This window comes from Plodia interpunctella, chromosome 19, assembly GCF_027563975.2.
Source record: "Plodia interpunctella isolate USDA-ARS_2022_Savannah chromosome 19, ilPloInte3.2, whole genome shotgun sequence".
Classification (NCBI taxonomy): domain Eukaryota; kingdom Metazoa; phylum Arthropoda; class Insecta; order Lepidoptera; family Pyralidae; genus Plodia; species Plodia interpunctella.
Genome location: NC_071312.1, coordinates 5,857,547 through 5,871,294, shown reverse-complemented (window position 1 = coordinate 5,871,294; position 13,748 = coordinate 5,857,547). Strand labels below are relative to the sequence as shown.

Sequence of the window (13,748 nt, the reverse complement as noted above, 5' to 3'; positions counted from 1 at the left end):
TCCTTCGGAATGCCATTGCAGCTTATCAGCAGCCTAGGCTATATATCCCTTAGTCACCTCATATGACATCCATTGTATGGAGAGGTCCTTTTCTAGGGCGGAACAACATGCCACAAATCGTGGTACACGGATAGACACTGGAAGCCCTATGCTAGTAAACAAGTATCGATCTTCACCTATCTCTTAACATGAATGACAAATAATGTTGGTAAATTACTTTATATAGATATAACGCTGCTTTCATTACCATTCCTGTCCCTAGTAATTAGGTTAATGTCATGCCTTAATGAGCTTTATTATTAAAGTTGACAAAAGGTCAGACTTTGAAAAATATAGTTTAATATCAAATGCTAACTTAATAATAATCCCAATTAGGACGGACTACAAACATCGCTGCCAACAGTGCCAACATATCTTCTCATTACGTAACACCCACATACCAATGGCAATCGATTTTCGTCGCCATTCCTATTACCCTCCGCGCATGCGCCAATAACTTCACACGCACACTCTACCACAATACACGCACACAGCCACACTCAAAACAAACCAAATTCGAACCTTATTGAAATACAAATAAGATTAGATTTGGCTGTATACTTGTGAACTATGATATTTTTAGACAATACATGCCTATTATGGCGTACACCGACGCGCCCTCTTTCATACAAATTGGGAAACCAACGCGCGGAAGGTTTCTCGTGATATATTTTCGGAAAATCAACGTTTTAAAACCACTGTCCTTACTAATCTACTCAAATAAATACTCATTTTAGACTGTGTGTGTTCATAATAGTAATTTTGTGAGTTCCAGTATAATATTCGCTTGAAAGGTGTGACTAAAAATAGATGGTATCCCGACTTAAGTACTTGGAATTCTTAGTTTGAGCTTCCCATTCATAAAATACATTCACTTGGTGCTGAGCTGTGAAGTAACTCAGGTCGTTGGTTATCTTATAGTGAATAATTAATCTGACTGAAGTTTAGAATACTGTGTGGAGACAAATCGATAGGGGGTGGCCTCTGGACTTACAGTTCACGAACGGAAACAGGACAGAAGGAAAATGTGAGTTTTTTTTTTTAAGTGAGTTCTATTTCATTAAAACGGTTTTTCACGTAAGGAAAAAACTTTTAAGTATGTAGTTTACGTCGTTCTAACATGTTTTTTAAACAAAATAAATTTATGTACCTATTAGGTATCGGATGAACGCATTCGAAAAGGAAAATAGATAATTATTGTGACACTTATCTTTTATTTTCAATATATTCTGAAATGCGTAATATAATTATCATTTCGGTTGTTATTATTATAGATATACATATATTATGTATGTTTATAACTATAATAATACGTAACTATTTACTTGTTAAGTTGTACTTATGTCATTATGATTTATTTGTATGTATAAGTATATATCTCCCTATTATTTTATTAGCTTATATTGGTAACTTTGCCTTATATTTTATATTTATATATTATAGTAATGTACAAACATCGACAGGTCGTATGCATATGTCAGACAACTTAATCATTATCATATTTTTTTTTACTGAAATATCATATTTTTTTTAAGTCTGGCTAACTTTCATTGGCTATGCGATATTTTTCTTTGTTCTAACTAATATTATTATATTCAAATTTTGCTGACGCTCTATGATACAAGCATAATTTGAATATCTTCATAATATTCCATACTAGCTATACCGTTTTGACAAGTCACATAAGTATAAATTTACAAGAGCGCGGGGCCCTTTCTAAATCTATGAAATTTACCTTTAGATTGGAATAGTCTAGGTACGTCTGTTTTTCTGTAGATGGCAGGTAAATACATCTAAATAAGTAAATCAAACTGATTGAAATTAGTTTCTACCCGCCTGGCAATCGGAATCATTAAAAGTTTACAAAGCCTGCCTGTAGGCTCATCGACTGTGGAGCCGAAAACTTGCCTTGCATTTTTATAAAATCGCTCGTGTTTTAAAAACACACTATTTGTGTTTTTTTTTCAGCAAAGCTACTAAGCATTAACTTATGGTAAACTATGAGTGAGTATGTATGAAACATTATTATATTACGGTTTTTTCTGTCTTAAAGCGACATATACATATGGACCATTTATGTATGGTCAAAATGGTCAAAACCACCACTTGATTCCAGTACTGTGGAAACAAGGTGAAGAAACCTACATTTCAGTAGCTAGTGTATCAAATAGAGAATTTAAAAAATATTACCAAGAATGATTTACCTTTTCTAGTCAATATGGATTATAACGTGGTATTTCATTACCATAACAAATAAACAAAATAATGAATAAGATAAAGTTATCATAACAAACCTTGTTGATAATTTTAATGAAAGCCCACTTATTTCCAACATTTGATAAAAAAAATTGTACATTGGAACTCCATGTTATGTCCTTCAATGTAATAAACAATGCAATGTAGGAAACAATAATGGTAAGCAATGAATAGCAATAAAGAGTAATGAAAGAGTGCAATAAAGTGTTTACCTCCAAACATGAGTAATGATAGGGACCAACACTATTTTAATTAATTTAAATAATAAGAGTATATTATATGTAAGAGTATATTATATGGTCTGGGATTATTTTTATTTATTTATTTTTTCTTATAATTGTGCGGAAATACCAATAGTTTGTAGGTATTTGAGAAAATACTATATAATATAAATTTTGACGAGAAAAAGTGCTGTGAATTATTTAAAATTACATTTGATTTTGAACTGGTTCGGTTTCGCGGAAACCCAGAGTCTTGCTATTTATGTATTTTTTATTAGAGCAATGAAGATTGAAATGTACTGTAGAACGGTTGAAAGTCATCAATTCCAACTATCATAGTCATATGAGAGTTGGAATTGATACCTGGTGGGGAATTTATTACTTTCGAATCTTATTTAACAATCTACAATTCTATTCTCTCATTGAGAGCAAGATTAATCTAGATCTTCAAAAAAATCTCCCGGATGATAATAAAAGCTTGTGACTAAAATAAAGATTTTGTAAAATAGACTTATTTTACACAATAAACAGATTATTGTCACCATTAAAATAAAACACATTAACGGTAAAAATTTTCCTAAAAACATCTATTATGGAAAAACGTCCCCAAACCTACTTAAGAGAGAAAATGTTTTTTGTTAAACCGTGGGGAGTGCCATTTGCGTGCATTCCGAATTTATCGACGCAAATTGGGTTTGCGTTCATGAAGATAAGAATTTATATAATAAATTCAAAGAAAATTCTGTTCACGTCTTATAGGCTCAACCTACAATAAATCATTTAGATATTTATGCAAAACTTCAAGAAGATTCCAACTGAAAAGAAAAATTATTCATTAAAAAAAAACTGTACATGCTAGTCTAGCCATGTATGAAGGTTTTCTAAAATAAAAATACACCGAACAATGTTTTTAGAACACACAAAGCTTGCTAACTTGATTTTGTGTTTTCAACCCGATAATAAAATGTTCTCATAGAAATACACTCGAGTAGAGCCGTGGGCAAAACCTAGTTATCTACAAATCCTTTTTTTTACAGTGAATACCACTTAACAACATAACACTTGACAAATGATATCTACTTTCAGAATTTCTTCCTAAAAAGTTTAAAAATAAGCTGTACCTAACTTTACATTAATATCTTATAAATGAAATAATCGTTGTCCCTTAAAATTTTCGTATTATGGTAAAAAATAAAAATTATTTTGGTTTATGTGATAATTAATATTATTATAATCGGCACACCTACAAAATGTCGTAGCTGGCGTAGCAATTCGTAGCGGCTCTGCTACGAGCACTGCTACACAGGCGTAGCATACTTTGGTTTTTGAAGGTCAGATGAAAACATGTCAGGATTTTTGTTTTGTATTAACTATAATTTAAATTCACCAACATGTGCATAACGCTTGTTAAAATTCGATACGAATTAAAATTCAACAAAACTTCGGTGTATTAAGTATTATAAGTTGGGTAAATAACAATACCTACCTAAGATTATCGTCTTTCTAGTCTATAAAATGGCGTAACAAACGCGTGGAAATTTCTCCTAACCATAGACAAAACTATTTTTCACCATTAAATATGTCAGTGCCCTCGAGCAATTTGGCTAACACAAATTCCTTACAGGGCGACGGAGGGTGGTCTGGCGCCAGCCGGGGACGGCGACATGCCCGTCGGCGGGCCCAAGACCCCGCAGCAGATAGCGGCCCAACGTCGACTCCAGCAGACGCAGGCCCAGGTTGATGAGGTATGTAGATTTTTATGTGCCAGCGTCTGCAAAAAAAAAACAAATTTCTGACGTACGAAAACATAGATGATAAAATAGGAAATCTGGCGGTAATCATATTGATATTTTTGTTCAGACTCGATGTTCAAAAATCAAATCATTGTTCGATAGTCTGATTTACCAACCAGTATTGGAAACTGAAATTAAAATAGAATGTATGCAGCTATTTTCTAAAAATCAAGATTCCATTAGGTGTATATGTTAATGTTTGTAGAACTCACTGCTCGCTTGTACACTTGTTTTCAGTTTTCGCCAATAACCTACAAAATAAGATGAAATTTTGTAATACATATTTCTTGAACTAATAAGAAATGATGCTATGTATATTTTATTACAATTCTTTTTAAAGTACTTATAATTTAAATATTTCTTTCTTCCTTCCACGTTTTCTCCAATGCTTACCAACACATTATTCAAAAACAAATCTTCCAAGTGGCAAAATCGTTAAATATTAAAATCTTGGGCATATCAGAGGCGCCGCTTGTACGCCCACATGTTGGATGGCGCGCAATTTTCTAGATAAATGAACTTGCTTACATACATTCTATATATTCTATTACTTATCTACGCGATTTTTGTTTCGAGGAAATAGCTTTTTTAAACTTAGGTACGTCCAATTTCCCATATTAACATATTTTAATAAATTTGGCAGCCCGACGTGTATTTTTTGTACCTACAATTATTTGTACCATTTTAAATATCTTTAAATACAATAAATAACCAAAAATAAATAAAAATATATATTCTCTCACTTGGTTATATCTTGTTATAACTTTGTCAATGAGAGAGAGAGATGTACTTAACAATGAATTGCTGAAGAGTCAAATCATCCTTCTTCCTTGTCTTTCCTCAATTTTATAAAAGGTCGGTGAGAGCACAGTTACATTACATTAGTTGATGACCTCGGTGGCGCAGTAAAGTGCTTGCCTCTGAACCGAGAGCTCCCGGGTTCGAGCCCGGTCGGGTCATGACGGAACATTTTCCATCATTATCTTTTTCTGATTGGCCCGGGTCTTGGATGTTTATCTATATATGTATTTGTTATAAAATATAATATCGTTGTGTTAGTATCATATAACACAAGTCTCGAACTTACTATAGGGCTAGCTCAATCTGTGATTTGTCGTAATATATTTATTATCATTATTATTTATTCATTTCTACTCTAGGACATAAAGTAAAATTCGCCTAATCACCTTATAAGTAGTCAGTAATTTAATTGGCCAAGATTAACAGGAGCGTACATTCACCAATATTTTAAAACTTATTAATAATACCTATTGTAATTAATATCCTAGCAATCGAAGTCAAAAGCAGAGCATACACCTGCCTAGACAGTAAACGACATTTAATACTTTTAGGATACTTAGAAATTTTAGAAGTCGTCTAAAATGCTTCACTTTACCACCAATCAACATTTTTTTCTTATTTGAAAAGTAGAGCTTTTGAGACGGTTGAAAGTCATCAATTCAAATTCGAACTCTGATATAGCTGCCCTTCCGTCGCTGGCAGCTTTCGGGCGTGGTAATATATCGGATGAGAAATAATTCCTTTGGAAACTTCCCTAACAATCTAGTATTTCTTTAATGTTTATATCTATGTTTATATAGCAAATATTTATAAATGACATACCTGAAATATAGTTGTGTACCCAAAATATATTTTCCATTTCAATCACTCTTCAACAAATACATTCCAGAGTTATCGCTATATCCCTAACATCAATGATCATGTAGCCATATTTACAATTAACTTTGATCGTTGTGACATCGATCATAAAGTTCAAAGTTCATAGGCAGGGTACAGCTGACCGCATTTTAAGCCTTTCCGGAGGAATGCTTTGACGTCATAGCGAAAAGCTGAAAATGCCTTTGTTATGTTTTCACAATAAACTCTCTATATATGTTTCATTTAGGAATTCATTTGGGTTTTTAATACAGGACCGATGGTATTTGATGTTTTATTTTAGTCGTTTTGTTAAATAAAACCTTATTCAGTGTAAGTTTAATAAGAAAATATTTAATTGGGAACGAATTGTTATTAGAATTTTAGTCCTTTGTAGATACCGCATTTGTTTAAAGAATTTCGATTTTTTTTTCAACAGTAAATAGTAAAACTTTGATAACTTACCTAATACTTATTTGAGTTATACCCACATATTCCGCAAAGATAACTAGAGTAACTTTCCTTTAGGAACTGATTAGGACAGAATCATAGATTGTCTCATCATGATTCTGTCTCTCTATCTCTCATCTTATCGTTCTCTCGGTTTCTTAAGCTCATATTCCGCTTTCGTGCTTTATATATTTAAAAAATGGTAAGCCCTTCTGGCATAATAGGGACTGTTTGAATGAGTTTCTTTCGGCATTTCTTCTCAGCAGTGGTCGTTCCGAAATGCTAGTAGTTTGTAGCTTTGGTAAATATCATTTAATTTAGAATATGACGTGAAAAAGTGCCTGTGAAGGCCTAATTTCGGAATAAATAATTTTATTGGATTTGATACTTTTTCTCCTCCACTAACATATCGATAAATGTTACAGGTGGTGGACATCATGAAGACCAATGTGGAGAAGGTGCTGGAGCGAGATCAGAAACTGTCCGAGCTAGATGACAGAGCAGGTAAATGATTCCTATTCTCAATCTGCATCTAAAATATGGTTAAAAACTTTTTTAATATTGCTGTAACTTATTCGAAGAAACTATGAAATGAATATAACCTGCCTAGGCTGTGTCCCTTACTAGCCTCGTACGACATCCACTGGAAGATATCTTTATATTTCGGGCGGGACCACAATTCCACAATCTGTCTCATTTATATTTGTTAGAATTTTAGTACAAGTTTCTTTAGCTTAGTTCTATTTAGGTTTGTTCCACAGACTTATATATTAATCTCAGTTTATGTAGTTTAATTTAGCTTTATTTATTGAAAAGTATATTTTTATTTCATTTCCAGACGCTTTGCAGCAGGGTGCATCGCAGTTTGAACAGCAGGCTGGAAAACTGAAAAGCAAATTCTGGTTGCAGAACTTAAAGGTACGATTTTGAACCGATTCGTTTTGTAACTTATGATCCGAATTCTAAAAATCATTGTTTTCCACTTTAACGCCGCATGACAAATCAATTATTTTTCAGGGTTCTTATTACTCTCTTTTTTAACTAAGCGGGATGCATGTCCCATTGCTCAGTCGTGTTCCATTCCGACATTGACGTGCATTCACGTACGTCGAAACTCCATACAATTTGTCCGTTGTCTGTCGCCGGACGGACGAGCACTGAGGCATGGCTCATGGCATTTTCCGATACACTGTAAATATCGATAGAGAATATGATGGAGTCTTATTAAGAACCAACATTATAACGTATTAATTCTATATATGTATATTTGTGTATGAATAAATAAAACCTATAACATCCTACCTAATCAAGTGATATATTACAACCTAACCTAACATAGTTACTAACTTAGTAACTATGTTTAGTAACAAACTAATTCAATCATGATAGAGTTTATTTAAATTTTCAGATGATGATAATCGCAGCCGTCATTGGAATCATAATTTTGGCCCTAATCATCGGTAAGTCAGAATAAAAACTTAATTCGTTACTTAGATGACATCACCGTTTTAATTTTATTTTTAGACTAACCATTACATTATTTTTTCCACATTTCCAGCCAACTTTGTGTGAACAAGTTTCGGTAACCGCAGTTTAAGTTAAAAGTTAATGTTAATAATTAAAACCTATGTTATTTATACAAAAATACACAATGGTTTGACTTAAAGCCTTTTTTATTGGTAAGTGGGCATTGTGGTTGCATAATTCGTGTTGGCTTTCTCTGTTTTTGTCATTTCGTCTATCTGTCTCTATCGGTTACTCCAGTCTTCTATATTCAGGCTGTTAAAATTTTTGATGAACGATTTTTATGTTGTACTTAAAATAATATAAATTCAGAATGCTGTTCTTGTGTTTATGTGTTGTTTATTATATTTTAAATTAATATTATGACATAACCTCAAATAAAATTTAAAATCTACCAAACGTAAGAGTGACATTATTATTAATTTTAAATTCATTTATTATGTACAAAAAATAAAAGGTCGTCACTTTTATGATTGGCTGTTAAAAACCCTAACGGCAGGGCTTTCTTAAATAATTTATTGTTGTTATCGAATAAATAAAAATAAACTGCTTTACCTAAAATGTCCAGGAATGCGACGCTTCTCCCAACCCCTCTTTCTTGTTAAATAGTTAAATACTAATTATAGCTTATATACATTATACAAGTAGAAGAATCTAATATACTGTTTTAAAGCCTTTAAGTGTACTTTAATTTAGCTGGTTAATCTTTCAACATCATAATAATTTAACCTACCTATTTAACTTACATATTTATATGACCTTCTCAAAATCGTTAATTAGTTTATTAAAAATACTTGAACCAAAAATAGATTTTAACGTCTAGTATAAATAGTTTATAAATGGTACTGTCAAAACTATTTTATATAAGTACCTACTTAGTTCAAAAACATATGAAACACTTTTCCCAAAAAAGAAGTTACTAGTTTGGTGATAAATTGATGAGACCTTATTGTATTTCTTTCTTGTGAAATCATTTATAATTATATATTTAGTGTATATTAATACGATGCATATTATTATATATCGCCTTTGTGAGTTCATATCGTTTTAATAATATTATTCGCTGTTAATTTTAGTACTAATGCTATATTACATTTCCTAGGTCTGTAAATTATATACTGGAGGATTGCAGCAAAAATATAATGAAAGAGGTAAATTAGATACATTTACTATCATACATTGGAATCTCAATTACTTATTTAGGTATCGAAAGACTTAATTTTCAAAATGACATGATATTATATATGATATATATTATTGAATTTATTTTAGTATTTCTTTCATCTTATTGACGACCTCGGTGGGGCAGTGGTGAAGTGCTTGCCTTTGAACCGAGAGGTCCCGGGTTCGATCCCCGTCGGGTCATGATGAAAAATGATCTTTTTCTGATTGGCCCGGGTCTTGGATGTTTATCTATATATGTATATGTTATAAAATATAGTATCGTTGAGTTAGTATCCACAAATCTAGAACTTACTTTGGGGCTAGCTCAATCTGTGTGATTTGTCCTAATATATTTAATTATTTATTTATTATATATACTTCTGGTACTACAATTATACTATTATTATATGTTCGTGTTATTATTATATGTTTATGTATTATCATATTCAATGAACTACTTTTTGTAGCTTTGGTACATTAACGAAGCTAATCGTGTGTTTTTCTCCTATTTTCAGGTTTATGATTTCTACTATCATGAAGATCAACATCATCCTAATGAAAGCGAAAAATTTTACATACAACCAGTAGATACTACTTTTGTTATAAATATCCAAAAATTCACTCGCCATCCATTCAGTATAAAAATTATGTGTAAAACACGCATTTATTTTAAATACCTAATCTAATCTGAACGTAATTTAAACCCGTGATGAAATAGTGTATATTTTAGATGAACTTTCTTTTTGAAAATTTACCGTTTTACCGTCACTGTACGCTTAGATAAGGCTTATCGAAGACATTCATATCCGAAAGGCTAATATTTTGTTCAAGAACGCATATTTTGTTCAATTTGGACCAAATTTCCTAAATCGATTGTTACTAAGCATTTATTTTTGTATCTTCTTCTTATAACTTTATTTACGACACTTTTTAATCGTTGATCTTTGATATAATCATACTATATGCGTCATTTTAATAGATGTTAAATAAAATAGGTGAAAATAGCTTAGATAAAAAAACAGTCACAACCCGAGTAACATATGTAGCTAATGACAAGATTTTAGACATCAAGGGATGTTTTTATTTTTAGAATTTTCAAATATAATGTTGTACTTACATCAGCTGATTTTTAGATGTCTTTATTTATATATGTTGTTTATATATCACATCTAATTCTAGTTCTTGTTTGTTACTTGAAATACATGCAAATAAAGTGTAGGTAAGTAAACCATTACTTTTAATTTCATTAGGCTAAGGGCCTAAATCGCGCGCTACCTAAATGTTAACAAACCACGGTATCTATATACTCTTCATGAATCCTATCAATGGACAAAACAATCATATCAGCCTAAATATCCCAAAATTGTGAAATAAATTTCATCGTTACACGTTTTTATCCCAAAAAACAGTATAAAATGTATTTAATCAGATAAATTACCAAATTGTTTTAATTTTGAAAGTAAACTAATATCTTAATATACACCGGTAAGTATATCTATTTGAATCGAAGATTTGTACGTATTCGAGTTGTTATATAAATAAGTAATAGTATGTAGTACCTATTAATAATACTTACTTATATAAGATTGCATTATATTCATTAGCATTATTTTGACGTTGGCGATTTTGAACAGAAATTAGAAAGTGGTTTCATTTTACTCTTCGATTGTCCTTAATTAATCATAGCAATAAAGAATTCGATTTCAAGTTTCATTCAGAAATTTTTATTTTTTATATTATATATATCTATCATCCTGTATTTTATTTCCGAATGGCCAGTGGCATTTGAAGATTTAAAATAAATATGTAATCAAACATCGCTAATCTGTGTGTATAGGGTATGTAAAATGGCTTCATAGTTAGACTTTAAAAAATCATCTACCTACTTAGCTAAAATGCGAAGTTAATCGAATCAAAACATATTGTTATTACATAAGGGATATTTGGCCAGTATGATACTTATAAATATGTTTAACAACATATAAGTTATTAATCATAATTTTGAGTATGGTTGTAGGTACTTAAATTATTTCATGTTTATTTAAATATAATCGTAAATTTTGGTTATAAGTATTCATACCAAAATTTAACATCATCTAGTCGTAATCCATAATAATCTTAAATTTTAAAACACAATATGAGATAGACCTACGTAGAACCTAATAAAAATCGTACCGCCATCGAGATTCCTATTTAATTATAATTCGATCACGGAATTTGACGGGACTCAACAGAGTCCCGATTTCATAAATTTTCTTAAGAAATTATCTTTAAATAATTATTTGCTTTGATTAAACTTTTTTCTTCTTTTAGTCACACACAACTGTGTTTTAAAAATTAAGAGGTAAAGTTGTTCACTGTAAGGTAAACAAAAACACACCAGAATGTATGTTAAATTAGCTATAAGTACTTATTGTTGATAAACAAAATTACCTACCTATCATTGTTTTAAAGTCAATACAAAAATAATTATTTTGTTGACAACAAATTGTTTTGTTGTCAAATTAACCTACCAACTTCGTTCTGGTTACATTGGTTGGCGACAATGATAGATGTTTTCGGGTACTTATTGATTCTGTTTGTTACGATTAAAAAAAACTCTATAATGTAGGTAATGTAATGCTTGTACTTAGTCTTATCGATAGGATCTTCAAGTATATATTTTATTCGTTTTTTCTGTAACTTTGATTTATGCTTTCTTTATGTTGTATAATGAAATCAACAGTCATCAAGATACAGCTAAAAACATTACCGTAATTTGCGTCTCGCTGTCGGGTAAAAAGAGGCCTTCTATAAATGAAGTTACACGCGACTTTTTTGTCGTGCGTTTTATTGAATTAGAAGAATAATTTAATTGTGCCGACATGCATGCCGAACTAAGCAAGATTGACTTCAAAGTCAAGTCCAAGTTTCCAGGCAAATAGTTCGGACTTGAAAAAAATTGGGTTGTGTAGTTAGGTACATGTTACCACTCAAAAAATGATGACACAAAAAAGGTTGAAAAGCTGCATATAATGTGAGCCAATCTAGGAAATGAGACGAAAACATATAGAATTTTACTCGTATAGATCGTAACAATCAAGGATTTTAAAATCATTTGATAAAAATATAATTTTACAAAGACCTAACGCGCCACGGCACACTAGATTTTTTTAAAACTTGTGCCGCGCCTGTGCGTATGTGCTATATGGGTCAATAGCTGTATGGGCTTAGATCCCTTTCCTTATGGATAAATTAAACCAAAAAAAATATGGTCATAATGGCATGGATTTAGTAAGTACTTGTTTCTAATTCCATGGGTATTGGTCACTAGAATCTATCTTAGGTGTGTTTAACAACGAATTTTGTAAACAAAATTTATTTACAAGTTATGTGGAATAGGAGTCAAAAAGGCGCAAATAAGTAATAGTGCATCCTGACCCAAATGTCAAATGATTTTAAGAACAGATATAATACCTTCATAAGAACAGTTAATACTTGCTTATGTAACAATAGAATTAAATAATGTAAAGTACGTAGTTTTAGCACCAATTTTCTTAGTTTAGTTAATTCACGTAACCAACGTTATTTCCTATTTGATATATTTTGGGAGGAAGAGGGACAGTAGAAAAAAAATTAGGAAAAATTATTAATCTATTGAAATATCTCGTTTGGATAATGAATGGTTATTAAAATGTTATATCTTGATCCTACGGATATTGTTGTAAAATGTAAGTAAGTACTTAACACGATTTTATTTAATAATCATATCCAATGTATCCTCAAATGGAATACTTATATTAATAATCATATGTGTGTAACTGGTTTAGAGTCGATTTGTTGTTCAGTGTATTACATTACAGAGGTGAAGCCGGAATTCTAGACTTACTCGGGAATTTAATTACCTACTGAATGTATGTACCTATGTACCAAAATGTAATTATTGCTTCACTAAAATAAAAGCAAGTTTAATAAATTGACTGCTGTTTCATTTTATACTAGCCGAGTTGTTATTATTTTATATATATATGTATTTATTATAAAATATAGTATCGTTGAGTTAGTATCCCATAACACAAGTCTCGAACTTACTTTGGGACTAGCTCAATCTGTGTGATTTGTCCCAATATATTTATTTATTTATTTATTTATTTATTATAGTCACTAGAATAGAATAAGTAGTAAGCACCTATTAACAAGATTTGTTAAAGTTTTGAGTTTTAACAAGATTTTATTTAACTTGTAATGTACTATGTAGGTAGGTATGTCCCTATGTCTCGAATCTCGAATGAAATCTTGCAACTCAACTTTGAAGCGGATATCTTCAACCGAATGAGCTAAATTTTGGTACATATGTTTGGTTGACAATGCATTAGGTATTATAATTAGGTATCATAACCTCATGATGCACCCAGGAACGACTCCAGACATGGGAACTCCTCAATGGTTTAATGTAAGAACATTTTTTGCCACAGATCGAATTCTATAAGGTATTTCTGACAACAATACCTAAATGTTTGTGTCTAAAATGATATTTTGTAAAAAAAACTTGTTGATTGTTACATTATCTTCTTCTTTTAGTAAAAAAAAGAAAAATTCAATGTTGTTTCTTTCTTTTCTTTATCTTCTTATTTTAGTAGACTACTCGTCCTTGTGAAGCATTCGT

The 13,748-nt window shown here is 31.0% G+C and overlaps 1 protein-coding gene across 2 annotated transcripts; it reads left to right on the top strand.

Annotated features, from left to right (window-relative positions):
• The first annotated feature begins 656 nt into the window (after positions 1 to 656).
• Positions 657 to 13,078, top strand: LOC128678240 (neuronal synaptobrevin-like). 2 transcript variants are annotated; one of them, XR_008405622.2, is made up of 8 exons: positions 657 to 1,066; positions 4,141 to 4,261; positions 6,841 to 6,919; positions 7,254 to 7,333; positions 7,824 to 7,875; positions 7,974 to 8,094; positions 9,042 to 9,090; positions 9,619 to 13,078. XR_008405622.2 is itself a non-coding variant. In XM_053759657.2 (7 exons), coding segments are annotated over exons 1-6 (342 nt in total). In that variant the 5' UTR covers positions 658 to 1,064; the 3' UTR covers positions 9,050 to 9,090; positions 9,619 to 13,078. The 2 variants fall into 2 exon arrangements, 1 of the variants encoding a protein (XP_053615632.1); XM_053759657.2 differs by lacking the exon at positions 7,974 to 8,094 and having other exon boundaries at positions 658 to 1,066.
• Positions 13,079 to 13,748: the final 670 nt, after the last annotated feature.

Bases quoted from the DNA above. Each gene is read 5' to 3' on its own strand.
- LOC128678240 (XM_053759657.2), top strand. The intron at 6,920-7,253 runs GTAAATGATTCC...TTTCATTTCCAG, and splicing joins CGAGCTAGATGACAGAGCAG to ACGCTTTGCAGCAGGGTGCA. The intron at 7,334-7,823 runs GTACGATTTTGA...TTAAATTTTCAG, and splicing joins TCTGGTTGCAGAACTTAAAG to ATGATGATAATCGCAGCCGT.